Here is a 17,465-nt window from a genome sequence, read left to right as displayed (position 1 = left end):
ACAGGCCTTGATGCCGAACACAATTGAAAGCCTTGGAAATGCCAAGGGTGGCAGTACACATTTCTCCAAACCTTTCTACGGCATGTGTCCTGTAATGAGAGATGGCTAAGATATCAGCCATGGATCAGGATTGGCAGAATCCATACTGGTGGTTGTTGATTAACTGGTGAACTTCTAGGCAGTGGAGAAGTTGACCCTTAATAACTTTCTCCATTAGTTTGGAGAGTATTGAGGCGATTGATTGGTAGTTGGATGGTAGACTTTTGTCTCACCTTTTTGGAATAGGTTGAATATATGTTATTCAACATATCCCGACAATTTGGGATAAGTGCCAGCTGAGTATAAAAGAGACGATATAGATGTTAGCTCTGGATCACAACGTTTGAGTGCAATAGGAGAGATGCCATCAGGACCAAATGACTTTGTAGGGTTCAGGTTGTCTAATATTCTTTTTATGTCTTTCTGCCAAAAGGCCACAGGAGGCATAGAGTGCTCAGCTACTGGTATGGAAGGAGGCGATTTGCCTTTATTGTCTATGCAGGAATTAGAGGGAAAAGAGTCGTGCTAGGATGTGAACATTTTCTTTGGGTGTCGTAACAGTGGTGCCATCTGGATAGGTGAGATGTGGCATGGACAGAAGTCGTGTTCGATGGCTTTTGCAAGGAACTAGAAGCATGGCTACTGTTTGGACAAGAGACGAGTTTTCTGCTATTGGCCTTTATGAAGTTGGATTTGAATTTGCTGATAGTTGATTTACATTTATTGTGTGCTTTCGCGTAGACTGAATATGAAGCCCAGGTTCTTGATGCAAGCCACCTGCAGTAAGCTGAGTTTTTTCTTCAACTGCTTTCATACATCTTCTATTGAACCAGAGCTTGGAAAGTGGATGGGAATTTTGAATGGAATGGGGAATGAGTGCCTTTATGCCACTGGGGATGATCTCTGTAACTCACTCAGTGCAGGTGTAATTTGGTGGAAGAGGATACAAAAAAGCATGTAGGTAACTTACATGCACATGAATGCTGAGAGTATTGGAAACAAAGTAGAGTTTTTTGCCTTGATGAATACATTGATACCAGAGATCATCCCACTTTGTGCCTTTGTAGTGCCGAAGGACACAAGGTTGAGTGTGGTCAGGGGAGGGGTGTTCTATGAGACTGGAAACTTGCACGCGAATGTGGTCTGCTATGGTGTGTCTGGAAGAACTGATGAAAACAGATCAGGGGTATTGGAAAAGTAGAGAAGATTATCTGTGGCAAAACTTCCACATCACATCACATCCTGCTCGATCTGTAGTGTTGGATTATGTACATTCAGGTCACCTAGGATGATGACTTCACAGTTTGGATAGTTGGATTCTAGATGATTGAGTTTCATGGAGAGGAGGTCAAGAGATCTTTGTGGTTTTCAGGGTTTGTAAGTGGGGCAAGGAAACCTTCGGCCACAGAAGGTCAAAATCAGGGAATTGTAAATTTGGCATTCTCAGGCAGGCAGTTTCAGAACACACAAAGGCACAGATCAGAACAGGAGAGATGCCATCGGTACTAGGTGATTTGTAGTGTTCAGGTTGTCTAATATTCTTTTTATGTCATTCTGCCAAAAGGCAGAGTGATGATGTTGGAATTTATGCTGCAGATGTTTGTAAAATGCATAATAAAGTGTTTGCTTGCTTGCTTGCTTGCTTGCTTGCTTTGCTTTGCTTTGCTTTGCTTGTTTGTTTGTTTGTTTGTTTGTGCATCCTGATAAATTTGATTTGTGTGGATGAACTGGTTGTTGACTGGATACAATATATTTTTTATTTAATAAAAAAAAAAAACACTTAACTTATCGAATCGTTATACATTACTGTTAATCTTTTTTGTAGAACTCCTATTAATTTATTGGGGCTTATAATTTAAAAATGAGGTTCTTGGGCAAGTAATTTTTTCATATGGCAAGTAGAGTTTCATAATTTATCGTTCTCTCTCTGTATATATACACACACACACATACACTTAAAACTTCTAATGTTGATATATATAGAAAGTTTTTTACCTTGGGTATAATATGTTAAAGAATGTTAAAGAGTTCTTTAACATACATACATACATACACACACAGTTGTGAGATATGGATTAATATCTTTATTTTACAACACCAAAATGAAGACATTTTCCTCTTCTGCACCAACCATCATTCACTTATAAAAAAATACAACTCTCTGACAGAATTGCTTTGTTACTGAATGAGTTTTTCTAAGGTGTTTGTCTGATCTCTGATGAGACCAACAGTTAGGAACAGGTATCAGGCTGGCCAGCAAAACTTTAATCAAAACATGCACTAAGAATAGGTGAATATACAGGTGCCTAGGCAGCTCTCATGTCTTTTAGTTACTGCAAGCTCAGACAACTCTGATGCCATGGGTGTGTATTCTTATAAGCTGCTTAAATTTTTTTTTTTTGAGAGTTTCCAAGTTTTTATGTACAATCTGATTATGAATTTTCACCGTTTCATATTGTTAAATGGTTGATTTAATGATTTATTCCTTCAGACGTTTCCAACCCTAGGTGACTTTGTAGGCATTGCTCACAAAGTATTCCTGGTGAAATTTTTACAGGGTAGTTCACCATTGCCCCCCCCCCCCCCCCAATTTTATCTCGCTTGGGACAAGCATATGGCTGAGACATATTCACGACTGTAATCAACGTGTGTGCACGGGGACAGTTTGCCTGTTCTAGGACGAAAAACCCAGAGTTTCTGGGTGATAAAACTCCCTACCTCCATATGAGACTGGCTAACTCACCTTTTGTTGAAAGAGACCAGATAAAGGTTCCTTACATCTGACAGGGATTGAACCCAGGTCTTTCCAACCAAAAGGGCTTTGTCTATACTGACTGAGCTACAGAGGCTCCATTAAATGATTGTGGCGAAGTATTACTATATGTATTTTTCAGTCTTTCTTCATTCTAGAATTTGTCCATATATGATGTCATTATATAACAAAGAGCCCATATGACGTCTTTAAAATTCAGCTCATTTATAAAGTTTCACAACTTTACTTAAAGAGCCAAAGGTTTTATTCTGGTAATAGTAAATAAACAATATGAATGATATGGTATTATATTATATTCGGATTTTTCAGCCAGATTAAGTTTAACCTTTGGGATGGGAGTTGGAGTTGCCTTGGTTTGTATTACTTAAAAAAGAATTCATCCTATGCGATCCACAGGCTCACCATTTATTAGTGTGTTTAGTTTATTTGCTATTCCCAGAGTGAAGTCTTTGACTCTTTATTTAAGTAATTTATATATGCAACTATCAAGCTTTCACTGATGTAAAATATAATTTTCTGACACAAGATAATTGCTTTTGTTAGACATAGGTTTTTGCCCACTTAGATTTCTGTCTAGTCTGATGAGAACTGAACAGTTCAAAAGAGCTGTAAGGCCAGTGAAACCAAAATGAACTAATGAAAGGTGAATATATAGGGCTGAGTGTGTGTGTTTTAAGTAGTGCAAACTAAGGTCACTCCCAAGCCGAAGGTTTTATTCTCAGAAAAAAAATAATTTGGATGAAAACTGGAAATTATGTGAAGGCTATACAATATCCTTCACATAATTTAATTTCATTACTAGATAGTGCTGTTTTGTATTATTGGTTCTCCTATGCAGAAATTGTGACATGCAGTGGGAGTCTGTACATAAGTCACATAAGTAGGCAGAAGTCCCAACCTGTCTGGCCAACATGGGATGAATTTGGGAACAAAATTTACCAGACATGTGGAATGGACCCCTACAACTCTACCACTTTTTCTCTTGCAGTGACTTCACTCCAGACTGTGGTACAGACCATCAGGTTGTGCCTTATAATACATCTCATGCTTCATAGGTTGCACACAGAATTATCAGAGACACATTCGGGGCTTAGACAGAGGGTCCTTTTTGAGAAGTATGTTACAGTCTTCAACAAAAGTCAGTAATATTGTGAAGAGAAATATAGAAGTATATGATTAATCCTAGAGGGGAATTTTACATAGGCACATGGAATGTTCGGGCTCTACAGGTGGTTACTCTTGAGATTGTATGTAAAGAGATAGGTATGAAATTGACATCCTGGGTATTACAGAGACCAGATGGAATGGAGAAGGTCACTTTAAAAAACAGGATGATAAGCTAGTTGTTTACTCAGGAGATAACTCAAAGCATCATGGGGTGTATAGCTGTGATACTAAAGACAGTTCAGGCAAAAATCCTTCTGTTATAATCCAGTTAATCACAGGATACTTTGTATTAGACTTAAGGCTCATCCTATGTATGTATCAATCATGGTAGTTTATGCACCCTATGCAGATGATGAAGATAGTGAGGAATTCTATGAAAACTTATAGACTGTTTTGGACTTCCTACAAGGAGAGACATACTTCATATCTTATGGGACTTTAATGCAAAAGTGGGAAAGAGTATGAGAGTTGGGTCTGAGTGTGGCATGTTTGGACTGGGTGAACGTAACACCTGTGGTGAAAGACTGTTGGAATTATCCCATGCTAACATATCAGTTATTACCAATACCTGCTTTCAGAAACACCCATGACAAACCTATACTTGGATGCCTAACATTGATAGGTCAAGACACCAGATTGATTACATCTTAGCTGTACAGTGGTGGAAGCCAAACATCTCTGATGTGCATACTTCTCCTGGAGCAGATTGTGGTGCACACCATCAGCTAGTAAGAACCAAAGACTAAGACTGCAAAAACTTTCAAATCAGGCACATTGTACTAGACTGGATGTTAAGAGTAATTCCTAGAGCATTCACAGAAGAAACATTTCTTGGAGACTAGTGAGGAGAACTCACCAGAAATGCTATGGAAAGGATACAGCCAAGAGTATCTTGGCCCAATAAGAAGACCAAGAGATCCATGGATATCAGATTCAACATGGGAACTAATCAAAAGAAGGCAGTTGGTAAAACAGAGAGACAGCAACTGGAGAATATTGGAGATTACATAGAAAAGTAAGAATAGCCATCAAGCAGGATGAGGAAAAGGTTTATACTAATAAATGTGAAGAGATAGAGTTTCTTATGATAAGGCACAATTATAAAAGGATGTTTTATTTGACTCATGACGTAAAGCACAAGTTTAAGTTGTCATCAAAGACAGGAATGGAGCACTGCTAACAGAAGTAGTGGAAATCAAAAACAGATGGAAAGAATACTGTGAGGAACTATACAATTGAGTGGATAAAAAAAATTTTGAAGGAGCCCTCTCACCAGGAAAATTCCAATTTGGAACCTCTTCCACTTGGCACAAACTTGAAAGAGCAGTTAAGCAGCTTGACAGCAATAAGGCTTGTGCATATGGAATCCCTGCAGAGTTAATTCAAGGACGTGGGAGACAGGATCATGGTCTAGAGACTAGAAGAAGTCAGTTTCATAGCACTACATAAGAAGGAAGATATGGAGGATTGCAAAGACTATAGAACTATTAATTTAATATCAGTTCAAGCAAGATTTTATTTAAGATCATTCTAAATAGGATTGAGGCAGAGATGGCTGAGGAACAAACATGTTTAGGAAAGGTAAGCTCCTTGGTCTTAAACAGATCATAGAAAAATATAAAGAATTTAGAGTCCCTATGGTGATGTGTTTCATAGATTACTCTAAAGCTTTTGATTGTGTTCAGCATTTGAAACTGTGGGAAGTAATGAAAATAATGGGTTTTGCTCAACACACTATCAGGTTGATAGCTAACTTGTTAAGGGGGGAAAGAAGCCATGGTAAGAACAGGTGTTGGATTAACTGATTGGCTTCAGGTTGGAAAGGCAGTTAGACAAAGATGTTTACTTTCTCCTCACTTGTTTAGTATATATGCTGAGGACAGCATATATGAAGCATTGTATGAGCTCAAGACTGGAATTAGGATTGATGGTAAATAGATCAGTAATCTGAGGTATGCTGATGATACCGTACTCCTCTGTAGTGACAAGGAAGAAATAGGACAAATTCTTGACAAAGTAAATGAGATCAGTAATAACAGAAGACATCAGCTCAATCCTAGCAAGACAAAGATTATGGTTCTCAAAGGAAACACAAACAGGGAAGGTCTTAAGAAACAAGTGTACCTTAATGGAGAAAGAATCGAGGAAGTCAGCAAGTTTGAATACCTGGGATCCATTATTAATGTGAAGAATTGCTGTTCAGAAAACATCACAAGAAAATTAGGAATGGCTAAAACAACAGTCAGAGATTTGTCTAAAATCTGGATAGATGGATCTCCACTGGAACAAAGTTGAGGATTTTGGATGCAACTGTTTTTCTAACTCTGACTTATGGATGTGAGACTTAGAAACTAAGGAAGTCAGATAAGAAAAGGATAGCTACTTATGAGATGTGGTGTTACAGAAGGCTGTTGAGGACATCATATATTGAAAGATGTACAAGTGAATTGGTGTTAGAAATGATCAGTAGAACTTTAAGGCTCCTTAAGGATATTGACAGAAGAAAGTTAAAATGCCTTGGACACTTTGAAAGAATGGCAGGAGGGCTTCTCAGAACAGTAATAGAAGGTAAAGTTCCTGGAAAAAAAGTAGAAGGAAAAGAGGAAGATTTAGACCGTCAATGAGATGGATAGATGGTGTGTGTGTGTGGAGTGACAGAGCTTCAGAGAGTTGAAGCCTCAAGAAAAAGCATACAACAGGACCACATGGTGAGGATAGGTGTGGCACATCACCGAGCATCGGCGTGACTATATGGCATCTGTGGATGTCCAATAAACAGATCAGTGAAGGGATGTAAGTGAACACTAGCAGAGCAGTTAAAGTGAATAAATTGCTTATGACATAATGAAAAGCATAACATATCCTATTCCCAATAGGAAATATATTCTAGATATCCAAGCTTTACTAAAAATAAAAAATAATAAAAACATATACAGGCAACCCTCGTACAAGGTGGTACTTATACAATGCAGTTTTGATAAAGGTAACAACCCCTTATCTTTTCATATATTTTTTACCCTGCAAATTAAAAATCAAATTTTATTGTCGTTAAATTTGTATCTGCCCGTATCGTGCATGCAATTATAAGTAGCAAATATATATTAAGGGAAATACCCTTTAGCACACATTTACGTCAGCTGTTTTCCGTATAGAGTGTTTATTGTTGAAAATTTTCTTCGTTTTCTGCCAGGAAAGCCATTAAAAATCATGTGTGTTAATCTCAAGCTTAGCACTTTATTTTCTGATGAGTTCAATACAATATGTAATGCTTTTTTTTTTATGTAAAAAATTAATTTTTATAGTAATAGCCACATACAGGGCTTTTGCAATATAGTTGAAAATGAAATTAGTGAATTAATTGATGGGGAAATTGATTTCAATGAGGAGAAACTGATATAATTAATAGATGATGTCGAACCAAAAGGTAGCGAATGTTCTGCCGAAGATTCTTATTGTGATGAATCCGTTAAAGAATTCAGTTTAAAGAAATTAGCAAGATTGGACTTGGAGAAAGTTAGGAAGGTATGAGGATGGTCTGAAAAGTTCTCAGCCTAACAGTGAAAAAACTAATTTATAAATGCTAAATTATTTTTATTTTTCAACATAATCTCACTTAAGACTAATACATTTATTCCAGCGATGCTTCAGCACCATTATCCCATCCCTGTAGTGATTCTCAGTAAGATCTGCAAAATACCCCTCTACAGCTGCAATCACCTCTTGATTCGAAGAAAAACACTGACCAGCGAGGAAGAGTTTTAACTTTGGAAGAGATAAAAGTCAGAGGGAACCAAATCTGCAGAATTGGGTGGATGTTCCAACAATCCATAGTGCAGATTCTTTAATTTTCCCATTGCCAAAACACCTTTGTGGGCAGGTGCATTGTCCTGGTAAAATTTGATTTTTTTTTTCTTCTCCAAACCAAGTCTTTTCTCATGAATTTTTTCATCTAGTCTGGTTAAAAGATCGGAATAATATTCCTCTGTTATTGTTTTAACCTTTTCAAGATGATTAATAAACAAAATGCCTTTAGCATCCCAAAACAGTGATGCCATGACCTTTCCAGCTGATCGAACTGACTTTGTCTTCTTTGGCACTGAGCAACCGGCTTCTGTCCAATGTTTTGACTGCTGTTTGGATTCTGGATGTACTGGTGTGTAATGGTGAATCCAAGTCTCATCCATAGCAATGAATCAACGCACAAAATCAGTTTTATTCTTGTTAAAACGCTCCACTGTTCAGAGATTTTCATGCGAGTGCATTTTTGATCTGTTGTGAGCAAGCGTGGCACCAATCTTGCGCAAAGCTTTTTCATATGCAATTCTTCATGCAAAATATATCCTACATGTTCTTTCAAAATGTGTAAAGTCTCAGCAATTTCATGCACTTTGACTCGCCAGTCATCCAATACCATATCGTGCACTTGATCGTTGATTTCTGGTGTTGTTACACTTTTTGGATGTCCTTCACGTGGATCATCTTCAAGGCTTGTATGGCCATGTTTAAACTTGGCAGCCCATTTCTTAATTGTCGAAAACGAAGGAGAAGAGTGCCCATAAACTTTTATGAACTTCGAATGAATTTGTTTTGGCGTTAAACTTCTTTTACAAAGAATTTTATAACTGCACGATATTCAATTTTATCAATTTCAAGAGATACAGACAATACTTTCGTTTCAGACAGCTGTGTAAAATAAACTACTTTATACTATAATTTGCAATTTCACATGGATGCTTATGACAGATGTACCAACTTACAAAAAAAAAAAAAAAAAAAAACTTGCTAATAATGTCCCTATTTATGGTTGAGGCCAAGAACTTTTCAGACCACCCTCATATTTTACGGATAATGATCCCTCAATGGAGCACTCCGGAAAATTCAGAAGAAATTTGGATATTTGTTTAGCTCCATGTTATGAACTTAAGAAAATATTGCAGCACAATGGTAAGCAAGGACTTATTACTGACTTCTTGATAACTAAACCAGCCGAAGTACGGTTTAGTATGAAAACCAATGAGAATTATGCGAATGATGTCCAAGAGATTTCAAGTGATGATGACATCCAGCCACCCTTAAATAAAGAACATCTTCAGAATGTTCATTTTGAAGACAGTGATGACGATTAAAATTTGCACTTTATTTTATTTTCCTAAAACGTTTATGCATTATGTGCAATAAAGTTTACATATAATTTGTATTTTTATAAGTTTATACTATGTATTTTGTTTCATAGTTTGTATGTTTTCTTAACCTATATGAATTTCTTTCTCTCCCATAGTCCTAAATGGACTGTTGGGTCATTCATGGCTGGTAGGTGATATTCTTTCTTAGCCTTCTTCAATCATCTCGGTCTCTGGTACTTGATGTCAGTTGAGAAAGGGAGGAATTTGTCCAATTTTTATGTTATCAGTCCATTTTAATCGAGGTCGGCCCCTAATCGTTGATCCCAGAATGATTCCTTCTAGCGCTTGCTTTGGAATGCCATTAGCCCACTCCACATACCCGAATCATTTCATCTGTCTTCTGATGACTGTCAAAATATTTTCCCTTTTTCTCCCGTCTATTGAATGAATCAGTTTACGGACATTTTCATTGGTTTCATGAGCAATATAGGGAATTCTCAAAAGTCTTCTGTAAGTTTTCATTTCAAAAGACAGGAGTCTCTTCCCTCAATAAAGTGCAGGCCTCACAACCATACAAGAGAATCACCAAGGTGTCAATTAGTCTTAGTCTGGTTGCGATTGCTATTCTGTTATCTCCCCACAATGGTTTTAACTTCTGTAGGGCCACGGTTGCCTTAGCATTTTGGTATTTAATGTCAGTTTTTGAGCAGCCATCTTGACTCAATGTGCTTCCTAGATAAGTGATCTTGTTTACATTCTCAGTTTGTTTATTATCAGTTTGTATCTTTAAGAGTTCAATGTCTGATTTTGAGGTTATCATTGTTTTTGTTTTTTGTCGGTTTATGTATAATCCATATTTTTTTAATGTTCCAAAAACACGGCTGGTTATCTCTTGTAATTCTTCTTCACTTTCTGCCAGAAGATTGATATCGTCTGCAAAACGTAAGTTATTTACTCTTAATCCACCAACTACTATTCCAGTGTCATATTCATGAAGAGCTTCATCTATGACATATTTCAGAAAACAATTAAAAAGAAGAAGGGACAAGATGCTTACCCCTCATTCTGCCCAGAACAGTTCACTGCTGTAATTTTTAAAATCATTTGTCATATCAGATGAGGAATAAAGAGATTTAATAATCCTAATGAATTTGTTGTCAATACCATAATATTCTAAACTTTTCCATAATGCCTCGTGCCATATCGAGTCAAAACCTTTTTGAAGGTCTAAAAAGTTGTGACAGATTATTTTGTTATGTTCTATGTATTTTTCACCTAATACATGTATTGTAAAAATATGGTCGATTGTACTTCTGGACTTCAGGAAACCTGCTTTTTCATCTGATAGTCTGCTTTCTATTTTCTTTTTGATTCTTGACAATAATATTTTTAATAGGATTTTGCTTGGATGACTAATAAGGCTTATTGTTCTATAGCTGCTCCATTTATTGCTGTTTCCCTTTTTAGGAATAGGTACAAGGACAGAAGTTTGCCAATCAGAAGGCCAAGTCTCTCTGTTCCATACGTCCTGGGATAAATTTAGCAAGGTGTCTTTAATGATGTCACATCCTTTGCGTATCATATCCATTGTAACACCATCAATCCCTGGTGATTTCCCTATTTTTGAGGAGCTAACTGCTACACTGACTTCTTTTAATATTATTATTATTATTATTTGTGACACCTCCAAGGAGTCCGAAGACTCATCGCGGGAGGACACCTGTTGTACAACTCTCCATCTCTACCACCACACCGAACCTCTACCACCAATCAACAGCATTTACGCCATCTACTGCCCACCACCACAGTTGGTATTTTTTGTCTGTAAATTGCGTGTGTTCTTAGAGGCCGATTTGTCTGTATGTGTGATGAAAAACCCGAGTTTCCTGGAGGAAAAACCCTGCAACATCCGTATGAGATCGGCTAACTCACCTTCAATTGAAAAAGTCCATATAAAGATTCCTCCTGTCATGACAAGAATCTAACTTAGGCCTTTTCCAATCAAAGGGCGCAATGGACCGTCGTTCTTCCAATTGCGCTGCAGATAATTAATCTCCTTCCTCCGAACCACCTGACAAAATACCATTCGGTTGAGGGTTCTTTTGAAAAAGCTTGGTTGCGTAACATTTCCATCTATCAACTATTTTCTGGTTATCCATGATAGGAGTTCCATCTGCATCTTCTATGCTCCAATAATTGCAGTAAAAGATTTGGTTAACTTATTGATAATTTGAAAAGCACTTTTAGGATTATTTTTATTTAAGTCCTCTTCTATATTTTTGCATTCATCTAGTATCCATAAGTTTCTAGCGTGTTTGATTGCTTTTTTAATAATCTTAGTAATATTTTTATACTGTTCTCCATTATCACTGCTATTAATATGAGATTTCAAATTTCTTCTTTCATCGCATAGGTCTAAAATATTTTTGGTTATCCATGGTTTATTGACTTTCCTTTTGTATCCAAGAATTTCTTCAGCTGTCTCAGTTATCTTTTGTGAGAATATTTGGTTTTAGATTCTATTGTATTTTTTGTTGCTTGTGTCAAAAATTTGTTTTAATTTGAGGATCTCTATGTTCTCCCCAGGACCTTTTGAATGGGCAAACTGCCGGCTGGTTTTACTGACCGCCCGACTAATTAATGTTGTGAATTAACATGGCTGAATAATGAGCTAGAATGGAAAAATAATTTAAGACATTTTTTAATTAATAGTGATAAGAAATCAAACTGGAGAGTCTCGATACTCGTGAGACCAGCTCAATTTCTTTCATTGCAAGCCAGTCTCGAGAACTTCGGATATTCACTTTGATTCACACCAATCCGTACGCGGAAGAAGACAAAAATCGGGATCTCGAATACAACAGTATCGGTTGTAAAGAAGAAGATCATTTACGAAAGAGACATAATTTTGATGTTTGAAATTGCTGCATTGGAAAGAGAGGCCACCGAATGAAAAAATATCACAGCTGAAGGTTTAAGTAAATATATCAGAACATAAAATTTTGTAGCCTCACTAATGATGCTTTCAGATGTGTTACCGTATTTATCCGACTTGTCTGGATCATGGCAAAGGCATGATGTTGACTTAACTGAAATAGAGCCAGTCTTAGAAGCCAGAAAATTATCCATCATGGAATCGAAAGACACTCCTGGCAGTCATTTTCAAAATCTTCATCAGTATCTTTCAGGTGAATGGTCAGACCTTCGCATTGATTATTCAGATTCTAATGTTATTACGTTTAAGACTATAATATATGATAAATACATAGGCACAGTTATTAAATACCTAGAAGCAAGATTTCCAGATATGCCAATCATTTCCTGCTTTTCAATGCAGAAAGTCATGATCAACGTGAGGCTTCTGAGATTCTTTTTGATTATTATTCTAGAAACGGAAGTCCCGCAGTTTTAAACTATGAAAGCACTAAACTAGAATTGGCATTTGCTTCAAAAATTATTAATGGACAATCATACAAAAATCTAGATCCAAGACAAATACTGCTGAAATTAGCAACAACATCTGAGCTCAAAGTCTTTTCCAAATTTAGCAAAACTAGCTGCTGTTGGACTGGCCATACCTGTGAGTACAGCTGAATGTGAAAGGGATTTCTCTGCATTAAAAAGGATAAAAATCTGTATGATGAATCACATCAGGCAGAACACTTTAAATAATTTGATGCTGATTTCACCAGAGGGACCCAGATCCAGCAGATTTTAATTATGAAAAAAACTGCTGACAACTGGGCTTCTAAGAAGAAGAGAAGAATTAATGTATAGAATTTTAAGCTGTGAGCATTACAAGGTTTTTCATTACTTATTATTAAGGTTTTGATTGCCCTGAACAATCAAAAGCCCTTTTGATTGTTCAGGGCAATTGGAATACCAAAATTGGAACAGACATCGGTAAGGATTTTCTCCTATTTGTCGGACCATATGGCTGTGGGGAGACAAACGAAAGAGGTTTTGAATTGATCAGTTTTGTCTCACAAAATGAACTCACCATTACTAACACTCTATTTCCCCATAAACCTTCCAGAAGATGGACATGGACTTCCACTGATGGTAAAACACCCAATCAAATCAACTTTATTCTTCTAAGCTCAAAATTTAAAAACTATCAACTCACAAGAACCAGATGATTTCCTGGAACTGACCACAATATGGTCATCACAACTGTGAATATGAAAATGAGGGAAATATTACCTACAAAATCAACTCATAAAAGATATAATATAGAAAAATTAAAAGATCCAGTGTTCTCCCCAGAAATTTTTACCAGCCAGGCATATAAAATATCCTTGTTTGAAGTAATTTCTAATAAAATTACTATTTTAATTTGTTATGAAAAAGGGTCTTTCTTAATTCATTCAAAATTTTTTTATGCCTGGCTGGTAAAAATTTCTGGGGAGAACACTGGATATTTTAATTTTTCTATATTATATCTTTTATGAGTTGATTTTGTAGGTAATATTTCCCTCATTTTCATATTCACAGTTGTGATGACCATACTGTGGTTGGGACATAGCCCTCTATGATGGTAATATTGAGTGGTTTCCTCTTATACAGACTAGAGCAATTCTGCTATTAATAGGATTGAATTCCATGACAGAATTTCGTGGCGATTTGTGTATTAAAAATCCGACACCTTCTTTTCCGCTGCAGTCACATCCAGAGTAAAGAAGCAGATGTCCTTCATCTGTTGTTAGCTCTCCTGTTTTGGACCATCGAATTTCACAAAGTCCCATAACAGTCCATTCATATCTTTTTAGTTCGTGCTGTAGTAATTTGAGTTGACCTAATTGTAGTAGAGTTCTAACATTCCAAGTTCCGGTCATTAAATGGTTGCGGAGGCTGAATCTGGATCCAGTTTTTTCATTATATTTGTCAGTGATAGTGGTGGTGGTGGTAACGCCAGTCACTAACTTCTCATTGCCATCCCCGGAGCTGTTACCAAATTGCAACGCGGACCTTGTTGAACCGGGCAACGCCCAATCTGGCATGGTGTGCTGTGTTAAATCCTTCACCATGAATGTCTAATGGGCAGTAAATTAAGACAGATGGCGATAATCTCCTTTTCTGTCTTTGCCTGCTAGCATTTAGCTAGGCATAGTGGAATGGCCTTCACGCCTTGGGAGGCCCTACCATAAGTAATGATACTACCGATGTGCTTCCCCCCCTTCCTCCCACCACCACCACCACCACCTGCCGCCACAGTGAGGCAGCATAGCAGGACTTTGCCCCCCAAAAAAGTCCTACTAAATTCCATATATGAATTACCTGAATTAAATAAAAATATTTTTTTGTTGGATGTCAGTTTATATAATTTAAAAAAAAAAACGATTTTGGAACATAACCCTAATTTTTCTGTGTGATCTGAGTCTCGCATAATGCGATTTATAATGTGCTATTTCTATGAAAACTAACATCCGCATTATACGAGGGTTACCTGTATAACCATAGAAAAGTGTAGTTGTAAAACCAACTTAATAGATGACACACACACTATGGAGAGCTTATGCGAAGTGCCTTATCTGAGTTCATTTTTGGTGTACTTCCACCATGTCTTCAAAATCCTTATTCCTTTCAAAATGAATATATGGGTAGAATTAAAGTTATCTAATTTACCTTTTTTTACAAGAATTTAACAGTGTTAATTTAAATGTTTGTCATTCTTTTATTTCATAGAAAATACATATACTAGAAAATGTGTTCTCTCTCCAGAACTAGCAATGGTTGTTGGCTCCAGTGAAGTAAGTTTTCTTGTCTACAGATAATTTCAGTTTAATAATTGTAATGAACCAAAGTTGCTCTCTCTCTCTCTCTCTCCCCCCCACCTCCCTCCCCTCTTCAGATTGAAAGCAAAAATATTTGTTTCTGAAAAATACATGAAACTACTATAGACTATTCATATTTAAGAATTTAGGGACACAAAACATGTGCTGAAATGATTATTTTACTAATTATTAATAAAATAACAGTTGACGTTTTGACCCCCTGTGAGGTCATCATCAGAAAGATACATGTGTATAGGAACCAAGCTCATGCTGTTGCACTCTAAGAAAGATAAATTAAAACTACATTCCTAACTAATCTTTTTCTTAGCCTGACCTCTAGTGATAAAAAAAATAATAATAAATAAAAAATTATATATATATTTTAAAAAATATAGATTTAATGACTTCAAAAAACTGAGATAACTTATAAAGATTTTAATGAGAAATACTACTAGTTTCGGCTTATAATAGCCTTCCTCAGGTATTCATAAAGGAAAAGAATAGTAATCAACATTGAAGTATCTAAACAAACTGGAATTTACAGGTAAAAGTTGCCACACGTGATTGCTACATAAAAAAATGTTATTTTTTTAAGTTGTTCTAACAGGCGTGCCATTGTTTATTGCAAGTGTGCGTGCAGGCTCACGTGAACGCCAATATTGAATAACTGCAGCATGTCTTTCTGGGATGTTATAACTTAAATTGTTATTTAAGTGAACAAGGTTCAGCAGGATTTCCCTTGATTCTACAATTTTCCTTTCAAACTCATCATCATAGCGAAAAATATTTTCTGATCTATCCCAGCAAACGGAGTGGCTTTGTTGATCATCGTTAGGATTATTTGAAAAAAGAACATAACGCAGTTGCATGAGATATTTTGTAAGAGATGTCTCTCTTATGCTCTTCTAACAAATCAATAGATTTGTTAGTTTGTCCAAAATAAGGGATATTGCAATCGCACCATAATTTATATACACCTGGATATTTTAGGTTGTGATGAGTAGGTTTTGGATGGCTGATTAGAGAACGGATTTTAGGAAGTGTGGTGAAGAACGTCCTGATATTATATTTTTTAAGGACTTTAGCTACTTTTTTAGAGACTGTGCTAATGTATGGAATGGAGATGCTACCTTTAAAATTAATAGTTTCTGTTGTGCACTGCCTAGGAGGGTCCAGAAGAAATTTTTTAATGGTTTTTTCCGAGTGTCCATTTTGTTTAAAGATAATAGTGAGGTGATTTATTTCTTCTTGTAGTTCATCTTGTTCAATCAAGAGAGAGCGTGCTCTGTGTCCTAAGGTTGATATAGTTCCAAGTTTTTGTGGTGGAAAATGATGAGAAAGATTATGCAGATATCTATTGGTATGCGTAGGTTTTCTGTACATAGAGATTTTTAATCTCTATGCAGTGGGCAATCCTTTGTCCCCAGTTCTAGCTAACATCTTCCTTGAAGATTTTGAAACGAAAGCCATATCTTCCTTCTCATTTAAACCAAAAGTTTGGAAAAGATATGTTGATGATATATTCATTATTTGGAATCACGGGCACACATCTCTCACAGATTTTCTTCATCATCTAAACATCCAACATCCTAATATAAAATTTATTGCTGATCTAGAAAATAATAACTCCTTACCTTTCTTGGATGTCATGCTTACTCGATGCTCTGAAAGATTATCAATCTTTCAGAGCATCGTGATTATCAATTATGTATCAATCATGTGTGGCAACTTTTACCTGTAATTTCCAGTTTGTTTAGATACTTCAATGTTTATTACTATTCTTTTCCTTTATGAATACCTGAGAAAGGCTATTATAAGCCGAAACTAGTAATATTTCTCATTAAAATCTTTATAAGTTATCTCGGTTTTTTGAAGTCATTAAATCTATATTTTTTAAAATGTGTCACAACAACCGAGTAAAAGCTGATCACCACATGTATATATATATATATATATATATATTAGGGTTACCAAGTAATTTTATAAACTTGGTTATTTTACTCCTAATCCCAAGTAAGCAAACAGTTAAGTTTGCACCTGAACATAGTTCAAGTCTAAAGGTGATGCAACACCAGAGCAACTCATTGTAAAGGTGGGTCACTATTCTTAGTATTTTCCTTAATGTAAAACACATCTCACTAAGAGATGTATACTGCAATACATTATTATAGGTGGGGTCACTACCCCACATCTCTTAGTGAGGTGTGCTATACATTATGGAAAATACTAAGAATAGTGATCAGAGCTTTACCCACCTTTACAATGAGTTGCCCTGGTGTTGCACCACCTTTAGACTTGAACTACATTCAGGCACAAACTTAACTGTTTGCTTACTTGGGATTAGGAGTAAAATCACCAAGTTTATAAGATTACTTGGTAACCCTAATATACATTACCCAAGGTAAAAAAACTTATTTCCATATATATACAGGAATACCTCGATTATCGTGGTTATTGTTATCACGAAAAATACTGCAGTAATTGAATCCATGATAATCGGGATAAATAATGCGTGTAAAATGGGTGATCAATGCCAAGGATTTTTCAAATCTATTAATTAAATTTTATATATCAAGTAAAAAAGAAATG

The 17,465-nt window shown here is 36.1% G+C and overlaps 1 protein-coding gene across 2 annotated transcripts in view; it reads left to right on the top strand.

Moving 5' to 3' along the window:
* The window catches only part of Non2 (upstream activation factor subunit spp27 homolog Non2), a 545,408-nt gene that overhangs the window by 257,321 nt on the left and 270,622 nt on the right, over positions 1 to 17,465 (top strand). For both annotated transcript variants that reach the window (XM_090392284.1, XM_090392283.1), the window contains exon 7: positions 14,788 to 14,852. In XM_090392284.1, the coding sequence (XP_090248410.1) occupies positions 14,788 to 14,852 (65 nt within the window). The remainder of the gene's footprint in view (positions 1 to 14,787; positions 14,853 to 17,465) is intronic.

The sequence above is a fragment of the Typopeltis vanoorti genome, chromosome 5 (assembly GCF_054136105.1).
Source record: "Typopeltis vanoorti isolate ZY-2024b chromosome 5, IOZ_Tvanoo_1.0, whole genome shotgun sequence".
Classification (NCBI taxonomy): domain Eukaryota; kingdom Metazoa; phylum Arthropoda; class Arachnida; order Uropygi; family Thelyphonidae; genus Typopeltis; species Typopeltis vanoorti.
The sequence above is the reverse complement of the archived record's forward strand: the minus strand, read 5'-3'. Positions and strand labels throughout refer to the sequence as shown.